At 45.6% G+C, this 25,653-nt stretch overlaps 1 protein-coding gene and 1 pseudogene across 22 annotated transcripts in view; one reads left to right on the top strand and one right to left on the bottom strand.

Moving 5' to 3' along the window:
• LOC147340335 (palmitoyltransferase ZDHHC3 pseudogene) overlaps positions 1 to 8,264 on the top strand; it is a 73,955-nt pseudogene extending 65,691 nt beyond the window's left edge. Inside the window, exon 3 of the transcript XR_015159335.1 lies at positions 969 to 8,264. The product of XR_015159335.1 is annotated as a palmitoyltransferase ZDHHC3 pseudogene, transcript variant X8 (transcript). The remainder of the gene's footprint in view (positions 1 to 968) is intronic.
• Positions 7,719 to 25,653, bottom strand: part of KDM5C (lysine demethylase 5C) — a 31,168-nt gene continuing 13,233 nt past the window's right edge. For 7 of the 21 annotated variants that reach the window (XM_086388680.1, XM_086388663.1, XM_086388664.1 and 4 more), the window contains 15 exons: positions 25,436 to 25,598; positions 19,381 to 19,500; positions 19,075 to 19,269; positions 14,647 to 14,828; positions 14,433 to 14,557; positions 14,158 to 14,305; positions 13,446 to 13,551; positions 12,149 to 12,507; positions 11,421 to 11,559; positions 10,758 to 10,937; positions 10,481 to 10,618; positions 9,698 to 10,297; positions 9,337 to 9,415; positions 9,003 to 9,202; positions 7,719 to 8,894 (listed from right to left, as the gene is read on the bottom strand). In XM_086388680.1, the coding sequence (XP_086244806.1) occupies positions 8,535 to 8,894; positions 9,003 to 9,202; positions 9,337 to 9,415; positions 9,698 to 10,297; positions 10,481 to 10,618; positions 10,758 to 10,937; positions 11,421 to 11,559; positions 12,149 to 12,507; positions 13,446 to 13,551; positions 14,158 to 14,305; positions 14,433 to 14,557; positions 14,647 to 14,828; positions 19,075 to 19,269; positions 19,381 to 19,500; positions 25,436 to 25,598 (3,094 nt within the window). In that variant the 3' untranslated portion in view covers positions 7,719 to 8,534. Of the gene's footprint in view, positions 8,895 to 9,002; positions 9,203 to 9,336; positions 9,416 to 9,697; positions 10,298 to 10,480; positions 10,619 to 10,697; positions 10,938 to 11,420; positions 11,560 to 12,148; positions 12,508 to 13,445; positions 13,552 to 14,157; positions 14,306 to 14,432; positions 14,558 to 14,646; positions 14,829 to 19,074; positions 19,270 to 19,380; positions 19,501 to 25,435; positions 25,599 to 25,653 lie in introns of all 21 variants that reach the window. The other 14 variants (XM_086388666.1, XM_086388670.1, XM_086388671.1 and 11 more) reach the window with 6 other exon arrangements.

Here is a 25,653-nt window from a genome sequence, read left to right as displayed (position 1 = left end):
TTCATTCTGTATAACCCACTTAACTCACCCCCTAACTATGTGGACACTCCTTTCACAAAGGCTTCAAGACATGCATTATTAGATGGCAGAGACTAGCTAGGTGGTCACTAGGCGTGTTTTTATTCTTCCTTTTTGGGACAAATTCAGATTATATCTTCCAGCATCCCTTGCAGTTGAATGTGACCGCTGTCTGAGTTCTAGCTAATGGAATGTGAGCAGAAGTGCTGTACACTACAGTCTAGGCCTAGCTCATTAAAACCTCCCACATGGTCTCACCTTCTTTTATTTGGCTGCGATGGAGATGACAATAGTACAATGGTGACCACATTTGAAGGTGGCAGATCATCTTCACAGAAGATGCCTAGGACCCTGAATCACCACTTAGAAAAAGTCAGTCCAGCTATTAATGGTTGTTTTGGAAGATTGCAGAAGCAAGAAGTGAATGTTATTGTCTTAAATTTCACAGATTTTTTTTCTGTCTCAGAAGCTAACTTTACTTTAACTAAAACAAGTAAGCACCAGCCTCCTTAAAAACATTGTAGTGTTTTTTCCCCTGTAATTTGGGTTCATGATAAGAGATGGGCCCCCTGATTTCAATGGGGTTGATAGGATCACCTTTAGAAACAAGTCTGTTCTGATCCCTATAATGGACAGCGGAACCATAGCAGAAATCAGAATGGTGATTTGACCTGTGGGGATGTGTAATGGTGGCTAATTAAACGTGGTTACCCTGGGGCCAAATAGATGGACAGCCTAATAAGGTCCTACTTGATTCACGCAACAAAAAAAAATCTAGTCTAGCAAATGGAGGCTTGATCTAAGAGTCCCCAAAATGTAGAGTCCCAGCCTCTCCCCATAGTTCATAGACTGGAGCCCTTTGAATGAAGGGGAGGGTCTACTTGAAGTAATACTTGCTACACTTTTCACAAGGGTGTATTGTGAACTCTCCCTCCTTGCTTTTCCCACAGGAACCTGTAGCCAACATAATTGTGCCTTGGGGACAGGGAAATACCCAGACCTTTTGAAATATAATAGATACTGGTTCTGAATTAATCCCCATGACCTAGACTATCATGATGGTCCACCAGTCATTAATCTCAAAAATATACGATCAAAAAATAAAAAAAAATAAATAAAAACATTTAAAAAATATATATACAAGCAAGATACAATAATCTCAAAAATATACAAGCAACTCCTGCAGCTCAATTCCAGAAAAATAAGCGACCCAATCAAAAAATGGGCCAAAGAACTAAACAGACATTTCTCCAAAGAAGACATACAGATGGCTAACAAACACATGAAAAGATGCTCAACATCACTCATTATCAGAGAAATGCAAATCAAAACCACAATGAGGTACCATCTCACGCCAGTCAGAATGGCTGCTATCAAAAAGTCTACAAACAATAAATTCTGGAGAGGGTGAGAAGAAAAGGGAACCCTCTTACACTGTTGGTGGGAATGCAAACTAGAACGGCCACTATGGACAACAGTGTGGAGATTCCATAAAAAACTGGAAATAGAACTGCCATATGACTCAGCAATCCCACTGCTGGGCATATACACCAAGGAAACCAGAATTGAAAGAGACACGTGCACCCCAATGTTCATCGCAGCACTGTTTATAATAGCCAGGACATGGAAGCAACCTAGATGTCCATCTGCAGATGAATGGATAAGAAAGCTGTGGTACATATACACAATGGAGTATTACTCAGCTATTAAAAAGAATGCATTTTAATCAGTTCTAACGAGGTGGATGAAACTGGAGCCATTTATACACAGCAAAGTAAGCCAGAAAGAAATACACCAATACAGTGTATTAACGCATATATATGGAATTTAGAAAGATGGTAACAATGACGTTATATGCGAGACAGCATAAGAGACACAGATGTAAAGAACAGACTTTTGGACTCTGTGGGAGAGGGCAAGGGTGAGATGATTTGAGAGAATAGCATTGAAACATGTATATTATCATATGTGAAATAGATCACCAGTCCAGGTTTGATGCATGGGACAGGGTGCACTGGGATGACCCTGAGGGATGGGATAGGGAGGGAGGTGGGAAGCGGATTCAGGATGGGGAGCACATGTACACCCATGGATGATTCATGTGAATGTATAAAGTAATTAGCTTCCAATTAAAAGGGAAAAAAAAGTAAGCTGTCTGAGCAGGTGGCTCATACTCCCACTGGCTGCACTGCCATCCCTTTCTCACACCTGAGTCTCATGGGGTGTTCCCTGTGACCAGGTGACTCAGAGGCACAATAGTTAAGCTTGGTTCACAGATTGTTTTGCATAGTATTTTGGCACCAGCTGGACATGGCTAGCTGCAGTGTTATAGCTCCACTTAGGGTTGATCCTGGGGACAATGGGAAGGGAACTTTTCAGTGACTGGTCACACAAATGGTCAGAGGTTTAGATATCCACTGATTCGTGAGTAGTTAGTAATGACTTGGCTAGGTGGTCCAGGACTTAGAACAAGATTGAAATATTGTTCAAGGGGGAGGTCTGGGGAAGAGGCATATGGATGTCCCTTTTGGAATGGGTGTGAAGGTATTCATATTCCCACATAAATGAGCAGCAGAGAGAATCAACTGTTGAGGAAGATCTCAATCAGATGGCTAAGATGTCCTGTCCTGTGGATGCCAGCCAACCTCAGTTTCTTATCCAATGAACTCCTGAACAAAATGGCCATGGTGGCATGCATGGAATTTAGACACAAGCTCTACAATATAGACTTTCACCAAGGCCAGTCTGGCTATAGCAACTGTTGAGCACCCAACCTACTGACAGCAAGGGTACACCAAGCCCCACTATTGGAATCATTTCTCAGTGGCAACTGATTACAGGCACAATACAAAATGAAAAGAAACCATTTGGACCCCCAACATTTTACTGGCAGGAAGCAGACTGGGGAAACTACTCACCTGCGAATATGTGCTACCTTTCATGAAAAAGGAAGGAAGGCACAGAGGGTGGGACCAAGAGCCCAGAAAGCAGAGCCAAGCAGAGCCCAGAAACCCTAGATAATTATCTCCAGGCCTTGAAACCTAATCCAGGAACTTCCATGTGCCCAGTGGGATTTCACAGTTGCTATAGACCAGTGACTCCTTTGTGTCTCCCATTTCCCCTTTTTGAAATGGAATGTCTGTAGCCAATATCCTGTGTCTGTTCCACCATTGTATGTTGGGGTGTGTTGGAGACAGATATAACTTGTCTCTAAATTTCACAGATCTACCGGTAGTGGGGGTGGGGGGAATAGTACTTAAGGAGCCATACTTAAGGAATACACCAAAGGAACCCTTCACACTTGGACCTGATTTAGATGAGATTCTGGACTTTCAGACAATGTTCTAATGAAATGAGACTTTTACAGACCTTGGGAGGGGGTAAATGTATTTTGCATGTGGAAGGGACATATATCATTGGGGCCTGAGGACAAACAGTAGTAGTCTCCAAGGTGGCTGCCAATGATCCCCACCTCCTGGTATTTATATCCTTGTATAACCCCCTCCCTGAGAGTGTGGCCTGGACCTAATGACTTACTTCTAGTGAGTGGAATATTGTAAAAGTGGTAGGATGTCACTTCTGAGACTAGGTTGTAAAGACTGTGACTTCTATCTTGCGTGTGCAATTTTCTCCCCATGTCCCCTCACGCTCCTGTCTCATCTCACTTGATCACCCTGTTGAAATAAGCAGCCATGTTGTGAGTTGGTCTGTGGGAAAGTCCATACAGCAAGGAATTTGAGGATGGCTTCCACCAACAGTCGGCAAGAAACTGAAGCACTTAGTCTAATAGCCCACAAGGAACTAAGTCCTGCCAACAGCCATACATTGAGCTTGGAAGCAGATCCTTCCCCAGTCAAGCCTTGGGATGACTGCAGCCCCATCTGACACCTTGATTGTAGCCTGTGAGAGATTCTGAAATAAAAACCCAGCTAAGTTGTGCCCAGATTTCTGATCTACAGGAACTGAGATAAATGTCATTGTTTTATTTAGGTTTTCTCTTCAGCATTTTTTTAAAATTTATTTTTTACAATGTTGTGTTGGTTTCTACCATGCAGCAATGTGAATCAGCCATAATTATACATATATCCCCTCCCTCTTGAGCCTCCCTCCCCTCCCCTCCCCCTGTCCCACACCTCTAGGTCATCACAGAGCTCTAGGCTGGGTTCCCCATGTTATATAGCAACTTCTCACCAGCTATCTAAATTACACATGGTAGTGTACGTATGTTGATACTAACATGTTGTTTTAAGCCACTGTTTTGCTGCATAGGGGTTTCCCTGGTGGCTCAGTGGTAAAGAACCCGCCTGCCAATGCAGGAGACATAAAAGACATGGGTTCGATCCCTGGGTTGGGAAGATACCCTGGAGAAGGGCATGGCAACCCATGCCAGTATTCTTGCCTGAAGAATCCCATGGACAGAGGAGCCTGGAGGGCTACAGACCATGGGGTCACAAAGAGACACAACTGAAGTGACTTAGCACACATATGCAGTAATACGTAACCAATACGGGAAGGCATGCAGGTTATGTACAAGTTCAGCATGTGGACTTCTACCTACCAAAGACAATCTGGCTATAGCACTGCTGAAGTCCCACCTGCCAACAGTAGACAGCAACACTGAACCCCAGCTATGAACTGTTTCCCAGGGGCAGGCTGATTACTTTGGATCCCTGCTCTCATGTAACACAAGCTGTAGGTTCAGAGATTTAGTGGGAATCCCAGCTGATACTACCTGAGCTAGATACACTCTTTGTGGGGTCTGTTTCCTGTGTATATGACAAAGACTTCGTGAAATATCTCACATGTAGCTTGGCACCCAGAAAGGAGTTCACAAGAGGCTCTTCCCTTCCCTTTCCTGGAAGGTGGGTGCCCCAGAGGCAGGGAATGCATTTCTGTCTCCAAATCCCTCTTTTCCCATCATCACAATTTCAGGGCTTCTGGGACGCATGGTCAGTGTCTATCCCTTCAGAGTCTCAGTGATCATGGACCTCAGACCCCAGGCCCCACTCCTGTCGAGTAACACCCTTACCAAGGAGCTTTATGCACTGCAGAGAACAGAATGAGACTCCAACCGCTGTTCCTGTCTCCCTCTTCTTCTGAGCCCTGACTGAAAGTGGGAGCAGAGGCCTTAGGCTTGGGCCTTGCCTTCCCTCTAGGAACTCCCAGTACAGGGGACTTGGGGGTGGGAAGAGTGTTTCAAGCACCACCTAAAGCACAGTGGGGGCACTAGGGAGGGGGAAGGGGTTGGAAAGTCCTTAGTAGAAGTGATGTCTCTTCCCATCCCTGTTACTGCGGACTTAGGAGCCATTCTGAGGGATTTGGCAGCCCCTAGGAACCTGCATCTGTCTCCAAAATGATGTCTCTTCAGAAGAAAATGACTTCGAGGTGAAGATATTGTGCTTCCCCAGTGCTCTTTCTCCCCATCTGCCACTCATCTGGAATTCCCCAGGGCAGTCACTCCTTTATAGGTGAGTCTGAAAAAGGAGACACATCTGCACCCAGAGCAAGCTCTCTGGAAGAGGTCATATTTGAGCTGGGTCTCACAGGATGGGGGCTAGCACCTCTCCCGCAGAGCTCACGGGATGTATATCACTGAGGGATGAGGCAGGGCAGTGCCAAGATGGGAAAGGCTGTCTAGAAACTGGTGAGCCCCTTCCTTTGGAGGGCCTGAGCCTGGGCCAAGTTCTCAAGCAGGGGAGCTGCTACAGATTGTAGGCACACTCTTCCTCTCCTGTTAGACCAGGGTCCTGTTCTGGGGTCTGCCTCCAGGTGAGAGTGGTAGTGAAGTGCTGAGAGACAGCCCTTTCCTGTCCCTGTCCCAGCTTTCACATCCCAGTCTCCTCTCAGGTGGTCTCCTCCAACCACTTTTCATGCTCAATTCCATGTAAGTGGGCAAACAAAAGACCAGGCTTTCCCAGTGGACTGGGATCAAAATGAGCCCAAGTTGAGGTGTCCACTGGCCCATGCCTCCCATTACTTGCACAGCCCACCATCTCCTGGCTGGAAGACTGGAGGCAGGGCTGAGGCAGATATCAAGTCAAAGCCCCAACAAATCAAAGCTGCTAGAAGTGGGTGGGCTTTCTCATCACTAGGTTACTATCAACTGGATAGTAACAAAATGAACCCACTGAGCATTCACATGAGAAAGGGCAGAGTGGCAGTGTTCTGGGTTCCCGGGGTAGGCACCAAAGCCTGCCCATTAGCCTTTAAGCCCTCTGTGCAAGCACATTGAAAGAAAAGCCCTTGAAGAACCAGGCATGATGGGAAGCTGGTGGGCTGGCTTAGTTGGGACGGTGCTCTTGCTTCCTCCCCCATATCCTCCCATCATGCGCAGATCTGAACACAGTATTAAGGACTACGAAGAGCGGTTCTTAGCCTTTGGAGGGACTAGGATCCCTTTATGAATCTGACGCAATGTGGTTTGTCTTCTTGCCAGTGTAACAGATGCATGCAAACCCCCATTAAAAACATGTTAACTAACTCCAGTGATGGTCTCTGATTTTAGAGCCTTAGTCACCCTCATTTTAAAGACTTTGGGGCCCAGGAGGGGGAAAAAAATCTATCCAATATAAAGTCACCATTAATAATCTGTATTTTAAAGTGAACTCACCTTGAAACCATTATGCTAAGTCAAAGAACAGTCACAAGGAATCACATATTATATGATCCCACTTATATATGTCCAAAATAGACAAACCCTTATAGATTAAGGGGTAGTCTAGGAGTGGGGGACCAGGGGTGAGAAGTGATGCATAACGAGTGTAGAGTTTCTTTCTGGAATGACAAAAATGTTCTAAAACCTTCTGCAGTGATGATTATACAACTAGAATATACTGAAAGCCACTGAATTGTATACTTTAGTGAGTGAAACCTGTGTAGTATGTAAAATCTATTATAGTAATGCTGTTTTTTAAAAAGTGAACTTGGTGACTGTAAATGACCTAACTGGGGGAGGTCCTTTTTCCTACCTCCTCACTCAGAGGTAGGAAAAGCCCTTGAGGGTAGAGAAAAACCAGGGAAGGGCCCCTGAAAGACCCAGCATATGGGTCTGACAAGAAAGCATTCCAAAATGAGATTACATGGATGTGTGTGTACGTGTGTGTGTTAGGGTAGAAAATCTGCATGTCACTTTAAAGCCAGTCTTCCATATCATCTGTGGATTTGACACATGGTGTATAGTACAGTAGTGTCAATACGTATTTATTGGAAAGAATCTGAGTTTAAGTGGACCCTCATAGTTCAAACCCATTGTTTAAGGCTCAACCCTGTGTCCATGTGTATCTTAAGGGCAATGACGCATCATGGGTGGTTTTAAGCAGAATAGAAACATCCCTTTGAATCACTGAACTGTACATTTAAAAGAGGTACACCTATTTTGTGTGTAAATTATACCTCAGTAAAGCCCTGCCCACAAACCATACCTCTAGGGGCTCGAAGAGGGTGGACAGGAGGGCATAAAGTTGCAGGCGGCTGTGGCAGGAGTTACGTGCCAGGGCCTATCTCTTGGGAGATGGCTAAAACTAGCTTAGGGTGGAGTGGGGGGAGAACTGGGATGTCTTGCCCATGGTTAAGGAGAACCTGGCAGAACTCGTTTCAGAACTCAGCTCCCTGGCTTCAGCCCTTGTGCTCCACCAGCACCGCAGCTCCTCCACTGACAGGTGATGGAGACCTTCCGAAGAGAAATGCACTTCAGAAACATGTTTCAAAAAAATGTTGCTAAGGGTTTTATTTCTAACAAGAGGAAAATAATAAAATAAAATTAAAATAGGCTTCAGTTGGAACCAAGTTTCTTGTTTTGCCTTTTTTTCCTTTTGAACAAATTAATTACACACCAACAATCATCTTTTATTACAACATGAACCCAGGAGGAGGAAAGGAGACAGGGCAGGACATGGAGGGAAGGTCAAGGTGGTAATGAGGACAAGCACCAAAAGCTTTCTTCAGATCTCAGGGAGCCCTCCTCAGCTCCCCAACCAAATTTATTTAAAATAATAAACTGTGAGCACAGCTATGTGAAGTTTCCTCCTCCTGGGTGGAAGTCAGGGGAAGGGAGAAGAAGGTGAGGGGAGGGATGGAGGCAGGAGAAGGGGGGAAGGAGGAGGAAGAGTGAAGGGGGGAGGTGAGGTTAGTGTAGCATGGCCTGGCCAGGGCCACAACTGGGGAGAGAAGGGAGAGGAGATTCCCCCAGTTTGCATATGCACTGGCTGTCTCTCTGGAATGGTGCTGGCCCAGCCCCAGCCACCCCCCTGCCACCTGCCCATCCGTCTATCTGCCTCAGGTGTCTAGGAATGCTGGTTAGAGGCTACCAGGGAGGGGGACTCCAGGGGCCAGCCCCCAGGAGCTGAGGTCTGAACAATACCTTGGAGTCAGAATATAAAAGTCAAGGGACTCAGGGGTGGGCTGGGGTGGTCATCCCCCCTACTCGCCCACCTCCCAAGAAGCAGGCTTGATGGTCAGAAAGAGGATCCTTGAGGCCAAGGGGTCTCTGTTGGGGTCTGTGCTAGGCTCAGCCACTGTCACAACTGTTGCTGAGACGGCTGCTGTGGGCAGGGCACATGCAGCCGGGGAGTCAAAGTGGGGAAAGGGCCCGAGGAGCCTGAACTGGCCCCTAGTGCAGGCTCCAAGCCATTCTCCTGGGTGCTGGGGCTGTCAGTGGTGGGCAGGGGTGGGGGTGGACCCTCACCCCCAGTCTCCTCCTCCAGCTCCTCCTCCTCCTGGGCCTCCTCGGCCTCTGGCCCTGAGCTCCGTACCCTCTTTGGCTCTAGCTCCTCTCGGGCTGGGTCATCACCCTCCCCACCCCGATCTGCTTTCCGCCGCCGCCGCCTCTCCAGTGCCCGGCCCCGTGCTCGGCTCCCATGGCGCTCAGCCTTCTCCAGCTGTGATCACAACAGGCAAAAAGAGGTGCAGCACAAGTGGTCAGGCCTGAGCTCCTTGACTGCTCCGCCTGACCTCCTAGCTCTGCACATGACCTGTCCTCTCCTCACCTCCAGAAGTGTGCGGATCCGCTCCACATCTGGAGGCTGCCCAGCCTGCAGCAGCTGCCAGATGCTCTGGTTCTCATCCAGGGTCACCTCAAGCAAGTCCCCCTCCAACATGAGCTCCTCTAGGGGGGTCCGGGTTGCCTCAGGCAGCTCCAACACAGGGCCAGTCAACCGTGGCAACAGCGAGGACAGCAGCTCCAGGTCTGGGGGGTTGCGGGGACAGGTTGTGTTAGAGGCTACTCCTGGTTATACCCCTGCCCCCTACCACGACAGAGCTAAGGACCACAGGGATCACTCTGGTGAGATCCACTAACAGCCTACCCACACTTAGACCTACCTCTCTTACCTGAGCCCTCCCCCGGGGCTACCTTCTCAGGACTGGTCATGCTGTCTCCATTCTCTAGCAACCCCTGCACCTGCCAAAGAGATCAAGAAAAGGTAGTGATAACTGAAGAACCAGGTCCTACTGCTGCCCCCCAACTTCAGACTTGGGACCCTCCACCTCCTGGAGAAGGGCAGACACAGGCTGCCAGCATTGAGCATTACAGGGATCTGGAGAGGAGGCAGAATGGGGCAAGAAGGCCAGGCCAAAGGAGACCAAAAGTCAGAGAGCAGGGGTAGTAGGGCTGGAGCCTAAGTAAGGGCAAGGGCTAGGAGACAGGAATTTGAGGGTCAAAGAGCTGGGCTGCACAGCTCACCTTAGGCATATCCTTGCCACTGCCTTCTCTGAGAGGGTCAGAGGCGGGGGCTGAAGGGTAGGTAGGGGGCTCCTCGGGCCTGGGTTCAGCCTGCAGCCGCTGGCGAAGCTCAGCCAGCCGTCCCAACAGAGCAGTCACATCCTCAGAGGCCAGAGCCTGCCTTGCACGGCCTTGCCAGCTGATGGCCCTCTCTGTGAGGCACTGTAGGGCCTCACCCTCAGGCAGCCGCACAGGCAGTCTCTGCAGCGCTACCAGCAGTGCCAAGATGGTCTCCAGGCGTGGGCGCCGTGAGCGCATGCACAGCGGACACAAGAATTTGGTGTCCCACTCCCACCAGGCCAGCAGTGGGGATGGGGTGGGACTGGGCCTTGGGGAACTGAGGAGGCGGGGTACCGACACACATCGCCCATGGAACCAGTCCTGACACAGGTCACACTGCAGAGCTCCCACCCCGGCTGGCACCTGCCCACACACACAGATGGAGGTTGCAGAGGAAGCTGTGGTCGATGATGCCAGTGGACTGGGTTTGGTGGAGTTGGTGCGACGTAGCTGCAGGATTCCCTCCTTCTCTTTCTGTTCCCCCTCCTTGAAGGCCACGATCTGCCGTGCCCAGGACAGGGGAGGAGAGGTCAGCACCCCAACCCTCCTTCTCTGGCACCATGAACACCCCACTCCCAAACCAAGAGTACTGACGCACAGGGAGCAAGCGGTCTGCCCATGGTCACCAGGCTCAGATACTATCATTGCCAGACTCTTCTCCCCATCTGGGCCTAAGCTCCTTACCACAGAGCCTGGGTCCCTGAGGTCCTGCGCAGATAGCCCCAGCAGCTCTGTGTCAGATTTGTACAACCCCAGCTCCTTCTCCATCCAACGGCTGCGCTTGGTGCTGTCTGAGCCGGCGTCTGCACACGGGCAGAGCACCTGAGGCAGGCAGGCAGAAAGGGAATGTCTGGGGTTCCCCTCCTTCCCATACCCAAAGCCCCCAAACCCACATTCTCACATGAGCTGTCTCATCTGGGTCAGAGGCAGGAGAGGCTGTGGGTCAGGTCCCAGGCCTCACCTCCAGCAGAGTGTAGCAAGAATTCTTCTTGAGGAAGGTCTTGGAGGCCTTCTCCCTCCAGGAGTGCGCTGTCAGTACCTGCAGCTCTAGCTGTCTCAGTTCCTCCAACCCCACAGGTAGGTCCCGGCCCACAGCCACCAGACCCTCCAAGTCATCCAGGCAGGGGTAGTGATCACCATTCTGGGACAGGGCAAGAGAAAGCTCAATTCAACTCGCCAGCATCTACTGATGCTACTCTGTCCCTGGCCCTGAATTGGGAAGATGGACTGGACTCACAGTCTTGAGCCAGAAGAAAAGACTCATCCTAAGGAAGGTATGCCTACTTGGCTCTCTCCTCCAACTCCTACATCCACTGGATCAGCCTCCAGATATCCAGGCAGTCCCCAGGACCACCAGACCAGTTACGCTGTTGTGGTTGGCCTCTTTTAGCCTCCCTGCCCCCTACCATTCTCATCTTAACCAGCATCCTATCTTCCCTCAGGCCAGCCTCGCAACCGTTCTTCACACTGCTCACCAAGCACGTTCTGCCTCCTCACAATGTGCTATGCCCCCTTCCTCGCTCTAGCCAACCGAACTCAACCCAGAACAACGCAGTGTATGACATCTCTCCCATCTGGACTGAAGATCTGGGGTGAAGGGTGGGTGGGGCAACAGGGTCCTCACTTGGATCTCGTCCACATCAGCAATCCAAGCCCGGGCCTTAGCAAGAGCCTCCTTGAGAGCCTGGATGTTGGGCAGGTGAACAGGGATGTTTTCTGCCTCATGAATTATGGCCTCAAGCGTGGCTGGTGGATGCTTCTGCCTAAAGGTAGGGAAAAAAGAGGCCTCAGTCTGGGATGGTCTCTGTGACCAGAAGCCCAGCCTGACTTTTGGGTATAGCAGTATGAGCCCCTGTGGCTGCCACTTGGGCCTACTTGCTTGCATTCTGCCTACAAGCGGCTGTCAGTCTCTGCTTGTTCCATATTGCACGCACCAAAACTTCTGCCGTATCCCCATGCTGTTTGTCCACCAGTCTGTCCACCTGCTGGCAGTGCCTACACACACAACCTGTAGTATTAATCTGGGAACTGCAGTTTGTCAGACTGTCCCATGTGTGGGGCTTTCTACTGACAGGTGTTCATCTGCTCGTTGGTACTTCTCATGACTGTGTGCACACGTCAGCCTGTGGAGCTAGTCCTCTATATAGCTCTGCATTTGTCCATCTCTGTTTCTCCATAAGACTACCTCTGACTACGTGTAACACAGAGTTAAACAAAAAAGGGGAGGATAGGATAGTCAATACACCAATACAGGAGTCTGGTGCTCAAGGCCACCCATGGGAATCATCTTCAGCTTCTCTGCTAAACTCTGAAGGATGCAGTAGAGCAGGGAGGGGAAGAAGCTAGACCTACCTGGCCTCCAGGCAGAGGTGGGCCTTCTCCTCCCAGCGTTCGGCAATGGTCAGTAGCTCCTGCAGTTCGGCTTGGGCCTTGTCCACAGCAGGGCTAGGGGCCACACTGGCACCTGCTACCAACAGTCCCCGCATGACAGCCAGGGTGCCTCTTCGGGCTGACGGGGCCAGTGTGCGTTTAACCTCATCCAGCCATTGTGCCTGTTCCACCTGCCGCTGGAGCTGCTGGGCTTCAGGTACCTCCACTCCAAGCTGCCGCCCTCTCTCCAGCAGGGACTGCAGGAGCCCTGGACTGGACGGCAATGAGGCCAGAGCCTCACAGGCCTCAGCTTGGTAGGCTTCCACCTGTTCCAGAATACCCTACCAGGACACAAACAAAAAAACAAACTCCTCAGCAGAGCCCACACAGAGATCCCACCACCACGTACCTCTGCCCTATTTACCTTCTTACCCTTCAGTATTTGGGAGGAGAACCTAGCATGGTCTAGGCACTCTTCCTTCGCCAGGCCCTAAGCAGTGGTTCCTAATACTCACTGCCCACTAAATACCCTGGGACATTTTAAAACACAGATCTCTGGGTCCACTCCTTGAGATTCTTAATAGGGATCGGTCAGGAGTCTAAAGGGCTTCCCTGGTGGCTCAGTGGTAAAGAATCTGCCTGTAATGCAGGAGACCCGGGTTTGATCCCTGGGTTGGGAAGATCCCCTGGAGGAGGGCATGGCAACCACAACCCACTCCAGTACTTTTGACTGGAGAAGTCTGTGGGCAGAGGAGCCTGGCGGGCTACAGTCCATAGGGTCGCACAAAGTCAGACAGGACTGAAGTGACTAAGCAGCAGCAGGAGTCTATGCTTTATTTAAGCGCCCAGAGGATTCTGATGTATATCATCAGGAGACCCTCTGTCCTAAAAATGTTGTTATGCTTGGCCTTCTCACAATCTCTACACTCACACTGGTGTCCATTGCTCTTTCCACACTATTTCTGTACTTTCTTGAACTTTACTCCGCTTTCCAGGCACAGAAACACCCTTGTTACTTCCTTTCACCTCTTCTACCTTGAAGAGGAAACCTTTCCTTGACTACGCATCCTGTATCTGTACCCTTGCCACTTGGCCCTCAAATCCCATTTCTAACAGGCAGTTTGCTAAACCCTTTGTCTCCTACCTCTATTACTCACAGGTGTATCCTGTCTTGCCCAAATACTTGCCACTTTTGAAAGAAGTCAAGAGTGGCCTGCAGCTCAGGTCCCCCTCCCCTCCCCCAAACCCTCAGCAGCACCCCAAGTTCACCCCTCCTCACCTTGACATCCCCAATCTGGTGCATGGCACAAGGCAAGTTGTTCATCTGGTCCAGAAAGGCCCGGAGCTCAGCAAGGGTCATCTGCAGACCAGCCATCCTGTGGGGGCTATGGAGTTTCACATGTAGTTTCAAGTCCAGCCCAGTCCCCTCCCTCCATCTCTGTACTAAGGCCCAACACCTTTCCTCATACATGCCCACCTTGACTTCTCATACTTCACAGTTCTCTGCAAATGCCCAGGTTAGAGGGAGAGTTTTAAGATACATGCATGTTCATATGATGAGGGAAAAGAATTAGAAGAGAGGAATATAGGATTTATTTGGTGGGGAAAGCTTAGAAATTGATGGCAACAGAAGCTGGACAATTATAATCCATATTCTACTGTGAACTCAGATTAAGTGTATGCTTCTGTGTCCTTTTCTTATCCCTAAACCTCCAACAACTCCCTGACCTCAGCCCGTCTGAAATCAGTACCTTCAGGTACTGATAAAAAGAAACAATCCTAACTTTCTTAGCACTGAGGTACTCCCCTCCGTTCTAGCTGCCTGGCCTCCTTGCCTCCCCAGTTCTTCCAATGACAGTGCTTGTCAGCTTCCTGTTGATGTCACTTGCTAATGGTACTCAGAGTTCACCACCACCCCCTGCCAACAGTCCTTTCCTAAGGTGCTCATTCCTCAGCAGGCTATCTGTGCCCAATGCCTCACGCTGCCATACCCAGCTTCCTGGCCGCTGACCAGCCCCAGAGCCCGGGACACGCAAGCCTCTGCCTCACTCAGGCAGTTCTTTAGTCGCTGCAGCAGCTCACTGTTAGGAAACCTCCGCTCACGGGCCTCTGACTCTAGTGCCCTCAGCTCTTCAAGGCCTGGAGAGAGAATAAGAGCAGCAAGGAGTAGGCAGTATTGAGTAAAGGCAGAGGAAGGGGGTGGAGGGTACAGAAGAAAAGGGAATAGAACTTGCCTGTGGAGTCCCTCCGTCCCCCCATCACTCACTGCGCTTCCGCCCATCCTCCACCTCCAGGGCCACTCGCACTTTGTTGGCCCACGTGTCAAAGGACTCAGCCCGGACCTTCAGCTTATGGAGCATGGCAGGGAGCTCATCCAAGGTGTACCGATACCTACAGGAAGAGGACAGGGAAGAGCACATCTGGCCCAGTTCTACATCCCCTTCCTCAGCCCACTTCCCCCAGGTAGGCCCCCTGCTCACCTCAAGTACTGCCGGCTACTGGAGCACTTGCAGAGATCATTGATGTGGGAGAGGCAGACAAGGCCATCAGGGCAGTCATAGCAGGCTAGGGCTGATAGAAAGCACGTGGTCTTGCACTTGATGCACTGGCGTTCATCATCCGGGAGCAGCTCAAAAGCTTCTCGCTCAGCTTCAGTGATGCCCTGGGGGTGTTCATTATATAGAACCAGAACAGGGCTGCAGAAACCCCTAACTCAGCCACCACTGAGCTCCACATAAAAGACTCAAATCTGTGCTAGGAGCTATGAAGGAGACAAAACTCCACAGATCACACTGCCTCTGTGAAGTCCAGACTCTCAAAGCTGGGTAATCATATGAAGCAGGGTAAGATCAATGTAGGTTGAGAGGAAGAAAAATCAGGTAAGTTTCAGATTAGCAGAAAGGGCCTTAGGGGTGAAGAAGGTGAGGAAAATGTGGACCAAGGCACCAGAGAGATGGCAATATGTGGAAGTGGCCAAGACAAGTGTCGTGTACTGGGGAATAATGCTAGCTTCCAGGCACTCAGTGCCCACTGTGCTCTAGGCACTGTGCTGGCTGCTTTAGCAGCACACTGCATACACATCCACAACTTAAGAGAAATAAACTCTATGTGCTTGTATCCAGTGTTTAAAGTTCCCAACCTAAGCCAATGACTTTACTGTTGATTAGATGAAGAAAAAGCAATCCACTCCAAAAATGGAGGAAAAGCCAGCTATCTTGGAGTAACTGAAAGACAAGATAATGCTATACATTATGAGCAATTTTGGGGATTTTAGAGAGAAATTTTGATTCTAACAGTTTTTGTCTTCTGTACTGACCTAACTTCTGTGTAAGTCCATTGCACATTACAAATCCCACCCTGCCACAGATGTGCTCTGCACATTACAAACCCTGCTCATATGAGTCCATTGCACATTACAAATCCAGCTGTGTTGATATAGAGTAAATTATTTAAACCTCTCTGGGTTTCAGTTTCCCTATTTTGTAAAATGGAGACTATGGTACTATCCTCATTGGGTTGGGATTAACAAAGGTAAAGTCACTAAGGACTTAGAAAAGTATCTTAGCACTTAGAATAGTGGAACCACAACAGGCCCTCAAAAGTCAAAGTAACCTTGAGAAAGAAAAACAAAGCTGGAGGTATCAAGTTTCTTGATTTCAAACTATATTACAAAGCTGCAGTAATCAAAACAGTATGGTAATGACATAAAAATAGACACATAAACCAACGGTAAGCCCAAAAATAAACTCTCATACATACACTCAACTAATATTTGACAAGGGAGTCAAGAATACTCAGTGGGGAAAAGATAGTCTCTTCAATAAATGGTGCTGGGAAAACCGGATAATCACAGGTAGAAAAATGAAACTGGACCTTTATCTTATATCACTCATGAAAATTAACTTGAAATAGATTAAAAACTTAAACGTAAGAACTGAAACCATAAAACTCCTAGAAGAAAATATAGGGAAAATGTTCCTGGACATTGGTGTGGGCAATGATTTCTTATACATGGTATATTTAAAAAGCACAAGCAACAAAAGCAAAAATAAATAAGTGGAACTATATCAAACTAAAAAGCATCTGCACAGCAGAAGAAATCATCAACAAAATGAAAATGCAACCCATGGAATGGGAGAAAATATTTGCAAACTGTCTATCTGATAAATGGTTAACATCCAAAGTATATAAAGGACTCATACAATTCAACAGCAAAACCCCAAACACCCAAATAAGAACTGGGCAGAGGACCTGAAAAGATGTTTTTCCAAAGAAGACATACAAATGGCTAATAGGTACATGAAAAAATGTACAACATTACTAACCATCAGGAAAATGCAAATCAAAACCATTAATATCCCCTCCCACCTGTCAGAATGGGTTATCATCAGAAAGAAAAGAGATAACGTGTTGGAGAGAAGGTGGAGACAAGGGAAACTGTGCACTGTGGTAGGAATGCAAACTGGTACAGCCACTTTGGAAAACAGTATGAAGGTTTCTCAAAAAATTAAAATAGAATTAACCATATGATCTAGCAATCCCTCTTCTGGGTATACTCCAAAGGAAATGAAACTAGGATCTCAAAAAGATATCTGCACTCTCATGTTCACTACAGCATTATTCACAATAGCCAAGATACGGAAATAACCTAAGAGTCCATAAATGGATGAATGGATAAAGATGATGTGGTGTATGTATGTGTATATGTACATATACATACAATGGAATATGTATTACTCAGCCATATGGAAGACAGCAATCTTGCCATTTGTGACAACACAGATGGACCTTGAGGGCATTATATAAGTCAAATCAGACAAAAAAGACAAATATCACAGAGTATAACTTATATATGGAATCCAAAAAAGCCAAACTCCTAAAAACAGAGTAGTAGGAGTTCCCTGGTGGCCTAGTGGTTAGAATCCCAGGTTTTCACTGCCATGCCCTGGGTTCAGCCCCTGGAGGGGGGATTGCGATCCTGCAAGCTGGCTTGCAGCACGGCCAAACAAAACAAACAAGAAACAGAGTAGAATGGTGGTGGCCAAGGGCTAGGGAGGTCGGAAAATAGGAAGATGCTGGTCAAAGGACAAACTTCCAGTTAGAAAATAAATAGATTTGGGGGAGTCTAATCTATAACATGATGACTATAGGAGGGGGGAAAATGGGCATTCAACAAATATTTACTGATATTAGCTAATTTTCAGATAAAGACACATATTTCATGGGGCTATCTCAAAGTCTTAGAGAGAGTAACTTGCACAAAGTGAGAATGTGACTACAGCCTATTTTGAATCTGATGCTAGAGAATGCTGCTCTTAGGGTGAACCCCCTAGGTGTTCCTGGATCATGAACTCCTTAGAGAACTGGATGTAAGCTATGAGCCCTCTTGCTAGAAAAGGACTCAAACATATACACAAACATATACAAACACACACACACACACACAATCTTTCACAGAATTTGAGCCCTCTCGCTAGAAAAGGACACACACACACACACACACACAGAGAATTTTGAGACTGGGGGTTCCAGAATTCTTCTCTTAGGTAAGGGCCAAATTCTGAGAATTTGAGAATAGAGAATTCTGAGTGTTAGTATGGGAACATCTACTTTTCCCACCTTACTTTGGCTCCTTCCTATAGCCTAGCACAGCCCCAAAGTCATCACTTAATAACAGCACTGAACAGAGAGAAAAAATTATGCCTAGAAAAGCCCATCAACTAATACCACAGACTGATAGGCCCCAGACCTCCAACACTTACCAAAGCTGCAATTCTTACAGCCCATGCTCATAGGGAAGTTATAAATGAGCTTTAAAATAAGAAAATATTAGCCTAAATTTCCTTATTTTAAGAAAAGGGATCCAGCATGGGATTCCTCAAGACCAGCATTCTTTTGTGCATCCTATGGAGCACTCTCACTAAATCAATTCCCTAACTGAGCAAGTTTGGAGCTTTAAGGCAGCTAAACTACATGAACAGCAGTCCCACTCACCTTCAAATAAAACTGATAAGTTATGAGGAATCTATCTGCCTTCTACTCAGTAACACGAACCCAATCTGAACTGCTAAACCATTTGAACTGCAATAAAATGGCATTTAATATCCCATATTTCAATTATTTTGTTCATGTATTAATATTATCAATAACAGCAGCTGCTACACTGAAAGTGCAGTAATAGATGCTTTGACATAAATCATCTTACTCAAGCTTTACAACCACCTCACAAGAGGTATTTATTCCCATTTTATAGAGTGGGAGAGTAAGACTATGAAAGGTTAGGTAACCTAAAAAGGTTGTCCAAGCTTACCAGCAAATGGGGGTTTTGTTATGTCAGTTGGTCTTATTGGGTTATTTAAATAATCATGAATAGCAGCTATACCAGCACCTGCTATGGGTCACTTACTTAACATCTTGAAAGAAAAGAAAGTGAAAGTAAAGTCACTCAGTCATGTCCAGCTCTTTGCGACCCCATAGACTGTAACCTACCAGGCTCCTCCATCCATGGAATTTTCCAGGCAAGAGTACTAGAGTGGGTTGCCATTTCCTTCTCCAGGGAATCTTCCTGACCCAAGGGATCGAACCTGGGTCTCCCTCAATGCAGGCAGACACTACACCATCTGAGCCACCTGGGAAGCCCACTTAACAACTTAAATCCACTCAACTATCCAAAAAGATAAGCACTATTATAATTCCATTTTTTTTCAGATGGGGATGCTGAGGCTCAGTCAAGTAAATTAACTTGCCAACAGTTATTAGTAAATGGTAGAGAATGGAATGTAGTTTTCAACTTAGATGTGTCTAGTTCTTTTTAGTACTTCCCAAGAGTAGAGCCTACTACTACTTCCTCCTCTCCTATCTCTGCCAGACTAGGGTACCCAATCCTGTGCACTCTCCCCACCACTCACCTTCTCCAACAGGGCCTTTCGTAGACGCCGCTCCTCCTGCACCATGATGAACATCTCTTTATGCACAGCTGCTGCTAGATTCAGGTCCAGCTTCTCTGGACAAGCAGCCATCTTGCAGATGAGCTCCTCATGGGAGAAGACACAATATCTTCGGAGTCGGCGGTAGTGCTCAATGCACTGGCGCCCAGCTGGCAGCTGTGGTCAGGTTCAAGGTTGAGCATAGCCAAGTCTGGAGGCCATGGTGCCTCAGCTTCCCTACCACCCTCCTGCTTCTCCTTGCCACCCCTCATCACACTCCAGACTCACCCAGTCAGCAGTGCAAAAGTTGACAGCCTCAGCAAAGTTGTAGCCTTGGTTAAAGCCACTGTGGTAAGCACGAGGGAAGGTAATGACGAATTCTCCTGCACACTGGTTTGTGCGGACAACCTGAGGAAGAAAAGCCAAGATCGCTGAGATAAAAGTTTTCCATAGTCTACAGAAACCTCATCTAAGTGCAGAGTCCTCAAGGAGAGGAAGGAAAGTCTCAGGGAATGGTCTGACAACAGATTCCCAGATCCTCCAACTCCAACAGAGAGGACCACTGGTCTCTGTTCTCAAGGTTTTGATTTGTGATGACAGGAAATATTGTAAAGTAATTAGCCTCCAATTAAAATAAATAAATTAATTTAAAAAAAAGAGAATTTGAGTCAAAAGCAGGAAATATACCAAAATATTTCAACTTCCTTAATAATTTTTATAAAAATTCAAAATATAACTTTCCATTAAGCTGGCCATTCCTTTCTCAGTAACAATTTTTGTTACCAGTCATGTAAGCAGTTTCACACCAAGTGGTTCTACAAAATCTGTTATAAAATCAGCAGGCCCTGCCATTCTCCATTTCCTACAGCCATTGGTTTTCACCTCTTCTGATTATTTTGGCATTCACCTTAACAATTCTAAATATCATGCCTCAAGACTATATTAAAAACAGCCTTCTATTTCTCAATTTGCTTAGTTTTCTATGCATGTATTAGTACGTTAATCCCAACCTTTTTGACAAATGTAAAACTCTATCACTTTTCACCTTTCTGTAGCAATCTCTGATAGAGCCTTATGATCTGTTACAATTGGGACCAGCTGCCCTCCCTGGATTGTCACTCTCCCATGACAGATTTCCTGTTTCCTAGATCCCATGTCTTCCTCTTTCTTGGTTTGTTCCTTTGCTGTGGTTAATTAAGCACATCATCCAACAGCTTCCTGAGAAACAGTGGGAAGAATTTAGAAAAATATCTCTATTCTACTCTCACATTTGATAATTTGACGGCACATATAAAATTCTAAGTTGAAAATCATTTTGAAGGCATGGTTCTAGTGTTCTGGATTCCAGTGTTGCTTTTGAAAGTTTGAAGCCATTCTGATCTGTAATGCTTTGAATGAAACCAGTTTTCTCTCAGAAAGCTTGTACGAGTTTTCTGGTCCCAGTGTTTGTGAAAATTCACCAGATATACCTTGGTGTGGATCTATTCTCATTCATGTACTGGGTAGGCCCTTTGATTCTGGAGACTCTCGTAGTTGAGGGCAATTTTCTTAAACAATTTCATTAATAATTTGATCCTTTCAGTTTTCATTTATTCTCTTTTCAGAGAGAATTATTGAATATTGAACTACCAGAAAAAGTTCTCTGATTTTCTCTAGCTTTTTCTGCCTTTAACTTTTTATTCTATTTTCTGGGAGATATCCTTAACTGTTTATCTTCTATGCTTTTTATTTAGTTTTCCACTTTTGTTATCATTAATTTTAATTTCCAAGAGCTCTTTTTTGTTCTTAGCATGTTCTTTTAAAATAGCATCTTGTTCTTATTTTATGTTTGCAACATATGCTCATCTCTGAAAGTTTTAATGAGGTTTCTTTTCCTTTTCTTTTTGAAGTTTATTTCTCCCAGCCTACCCTCTGTTCAAACTGCTTTTTTACCATTTGGTTCTACTTTGTTCTAGAGTTTTCTCGGTTATCTACTTATATTCAAAAGTAAGAAAGGAAAAGACTGAATAGAAGTTCTGAGTACTGAGATGAAGTTTGTCAACTGTGAGCTTCACTGTAGGGTAAAGCCACTTAGTTTGGGAAACTCTAGGTCTTTCCTTCTGAGCCAGTTAAGAGTCCCCAGAGAAAACTCACCCATATTCTGTGCCCGAAGAAAAAAGGTTTGGCTACCAGTGTTCTAAGCGTCAAGTGGAGGAAGATGGCTGGGAACCTCAACATTCAGTAAGTATACAATGAATTCTAGTATTTTCACTATACCTCAATTGTACCTAAAAGACCTCAATCCAGAGATCAATTTCAAAAGTACACCTCACAATCTTTTGCTAGTGAGGGAGGGTCACATTTCCCGCTACCTAGTGTGGGTGAGGTTCCCACGGCTTTCAGATTGATTCGCAGATGTTCCAGGTACTGATTTAAGTTTCAGTTTTCCTGTTTCCTAGTTTCAAGAATTTTTTCATTGTCTCTTGTTTTCCCCATCATTGTGATTTTTTTTACCTTAAAAAAAAAATCCCTTTGTGTCATTTAAGTGAAGTTTCAATAAGGAATGGAAGTAGCCATGTGTATGTTTAGTTTGCCACCATTACCAAGAAGTCTTACAAAGTTTTTTAAGACAAACATTTAACGCTGATGAAGACACACTGAAATAAGTACAGTGCAGGTATGGGGACCAATAACTTCTCTCTAGAAAGCAAAATTGCTAATATATACTAAGAACCTAAAAGGTTTATAGCCTTCAACACAATTCCTCTGCTAGGATTCTAGATTAATGTGGAGAGAATCAGCATCCTAACAATATTGAATCTCCAAATTTATTCAGGTCATGTATCAGCTCCTACCTCCAATACATTTTCTTCTCAAATCTATGCCTACTTAGAGACAATATCAGTATTTACTGCTTGTACTGCCGCACTGGCCCCCATTATCAACCAGAATTGTCTTCCCCAACCAAAATGCAAATCTGATCATGTAATGTCCCTGTTGAGAACCTCTCACTCAAATCCTCATATCTACATGATAAAGCCATGGCCCCAATAGACAAACTCTTACTCTTCCTTCAAGTGTCGCCACTTCTACAAATACTTTCCTGACCCCTCCCTCCCTCAACTTCCTAATGACCCAGTCTGTTTTTCTTCTGTAACACCCCTAATAATATTTTATTCCAGTTGTTTACTCATCTCTGTCCTCTACTCAACTACACACGACCAAAGGCAGGGATTGGTTTATTTACTTTCAGGGTGTTGACCAGAGGCCTTGCACACAGGGAGTTCCAGCAGTATCTGTTGAATGATCTAGTCCCAGCCTTGATTTTATAGATGTGAAAACTGAGTCCTAGAAAAGCCTCAAGTAGCAGAGCCAGAAATAAAACCTAATGCTCCTGTACCCTCATTTTGGCAATGTCACTTTACTATTTTCTTCCTATACAGTTTTTTTTAAAAAACTTTCCTCACATTCTGCAGCTATTAAAAAAATGACCCCAAAGTCCATCAACTGGTGAATAGACAAACAAAATTTAGCATATCCATACAATATAATATTAGTCCACCTTAAAAAGGTAGTTCTGAAACAAGCTCTAACACAGATGAACCTCAAAAACATTATGCTAAATGAAAAGCCGGATATACAAAGACCACATATTATTCCATTTATATGAACTGTCTAGAAAAAGCAAATTTTTAGAGTCAGTCAATTAGTGGTTGCTTGAGACTAGGGGTTGGAATGGAGAGTGACCGCAAAAGGGTACACAGGATCCTTTTGGGGTGATGGAAATGTTTTAAAACTGGAATAAAGTAATGGTAGCACAACTTTGTAGATTCACTGAATCGTGCATTTAAAATGCATGATTTTTATGGTATGTAAATTATACTGCAATAAAGTTGTATTTCAAAAAAGATGGTATGAATAGTTCATGGTGAGGAAGCAAAAATCATTCTAAACCAGCACTGTCCAACAGAAATATGCCAGCCACACAAATACTTTTCAAATTCTCTAATAGCCACGTTAAAAAAGTAAAATTAACTTCAATATATTTTATTTACTATATCTACAATATCATTTTAATGTGTAACTGGTATACAGAAGTATTAGTGAGATATTTTAAACTGTTTCATATTACACCTTGAAATCCAACATGTGCTTTATACTTTAAATACATTTCAGTTATGACTATTCATGTTTCAAGTGCTCAACAGCCACATGTGGCTAGTGGCTATCAAGCTGGACAAAGCCATTCTAGATGATCAAACTTAACAAAAGAGATTATAAAAATCCATACACTGATTACTGTTATGTCAAAATTTACATAAAAAACAGGTGGAAACAACAAAATGTGGAGGAAAATAGAGGTGACCTTTGTATTTCCTTTTTTTTTTTTGAAAGGGGGGTGCTGTTTCTTTTATAATAAAAATACTTATACTATATATCTTTTATCTATAAAAAGAAATAGCCTTCTCTCACCAAAGGGGAAGATGGGTAAGGTGGTAGCGGGTAGGGTGGGGGCAACCAAAGATGGCTGAGGGAGCTCCAGCTGGCTAAATTCTAGTTTGCCAACATGTGAATATGAAAAATCAGATGTCTTGATGGAGGGGATACTGCCAAGTCCAAAGAGCCTGGAGATGCTGGGAACTACCTATAGGAGTGGCAGGGCAGACAGAGGGTGAGGTGGTGAAACAGCAGTTGGCCAGAGAAGCTGGGGGGCTATGAGCAGAAGAAATGCTATGGAGGTGGATGCAAAGAGCACATGTTTAAGAGTCTGTGATAAGACTTTTTTAAACAAGAGGCAAGGATTGAATAGCTATATATATTATATATATATATATATATACACACACACACATATATATGCATCTTAGCTGTCTGAATCCTTAAGGAGAATCCTCTCCTACTCGTACAATTCTTGACATTGTGGGAAAGAAAGGATGCTGTGAATCAGGAAGTAGTCTGAGGAAAGGTCAGACTCAATGTCTACTTGCAAAGAGCATAACTTGAAATGCCCTTGATCATTTCCACACCTTGAGCCCAGTCATTTTCAAATGGGGTGAGGCAGAGAGGGAAAATGTAACCCCCCCCAACCTCCCCCAAGTGGAGGAAGGTGACCTGAACTGTTGCAGAATTCATTTCCTCTAATTTCCTAGGTATCTCAATCCTTAGCTAAGTACCACTAAAATGTGTAAAAGTATCACTTGCAGATTATATAGTATAGTAAAACAAGCTGAAGGCAAGAAATTCTGGTGAGAACCACTGACCTAGTCCAAAGACCTGCTGTTCAGGTGACCAGGAATTTCAAGGAGATTAATTCAGTATGTACTGACTGTCTACCATGTCCCATACATCAGAGTAAGTGGCAGGGTAGCTAAGGCTGGGGTGTGGGGGTGTGTGTGTAGGGGAAGTGGTGAGGTGAAGGGAGTGGGGAGAAGTATAACCACAGAATGAGTAAGACTGAAGCAGAGGTGGAAGATGTACTCAATCCTATTCCTACAGGACTACTGATCTGGTTATTTTAAGACCCATACCAGAAAACTGGCTGATGCTAATCAACATTAGAAATTCCCAGGAATATAAAGCCCCTTAGAGGTAAGCCAGGATGTGTACCCAGAGTGGGAGAGAAGACTACAGAGGAGGAGAATAGGACAAGCCAGGAGTCTGAGTTCAGCTTTTTTTTTTTTAAATGCTGAAAGATATTGGCATTTTTTTTTTAGCTTAATTCCCCCCACTCCCCACCAACTTTATTGAGATACGGCTGACATATAACCTGTTGGTGCACAACATTTTGATGTGATACACTTATGTATTTGCAAAGTAATTACCACCACAGAACTCTGACCTGTTAAATAAGTAAACAGACCTACTCACTTCTCCAAGATGGGTCACAATATGGAAAGTATAGCAGTGACTGCTAGTTGTCCCCCTATATCCATTCTCACCCTCTTCCATAATAACATGACCTCCAATTTGTAGCTGGTACATGACCATCCTTAATAAAAATCAGATTTTCCAGTTTTTCTCACAACTATATGTGGCCATGTGACTAAATTATGATCAATAGGAGGTGAATGACAATGATGTGTGCCCTTAACAGTAAGGAGACTTGTCTTGCCCAGTCCTTCCTTCATTTCCCTCTTCTACTGGTGGAATCCACCCCTAAGGCGTTGCCCTGAAACATCTGGCCGAGGTGGCTCACCATCACACCATCTCTAAGCACTATTATTTCCATCAAACCTACAGTCTGATTAAGAGACAGTAAGAATGAGAAAGGCATGGGGGTATATTCTAGACAATGACCACCACCACCACCATACAGGACATCACTAACTCATTCCTATTCTTTGCCCATTTCCTAGGCACTCACCGGCACACCATGGGACATGAGGGTGTTGGGATTCATGAGGGTAACAAGTTGGTGCAGAAGGTCAGGCTGGCTATCAAAGAGCTCAGGTGTCAGCTTCTTCATCACCTCTTCCAAATGTTCTGCTGCAAGGGAGGGTACCCCATACCAGGTCTTCGGCTCACCCCTGGCCAAAAAGAAAGGGGACACGTAGAGTGGGCACTCAAAGAGCCCACCCTGAA

This window comes from Bos grunniens, chromosome X (assembly GCF_055505025.1).
Source record: "Bos grunniens cultivar Pamir isolate PY7600 chromosome X, Bosgru_T2T1.0, whole genome shotgun sequence".
NCBI classification, from domain to species: domain Eukaryota; kingdom Metazoa; phylum Chordata; class Mammalia; order Artiodactyla; family Bovidae; genus Bos; species Bos grunniens.
This window is presented reverse-complemented; position numbering and strand designations above follow the sequence as displayed.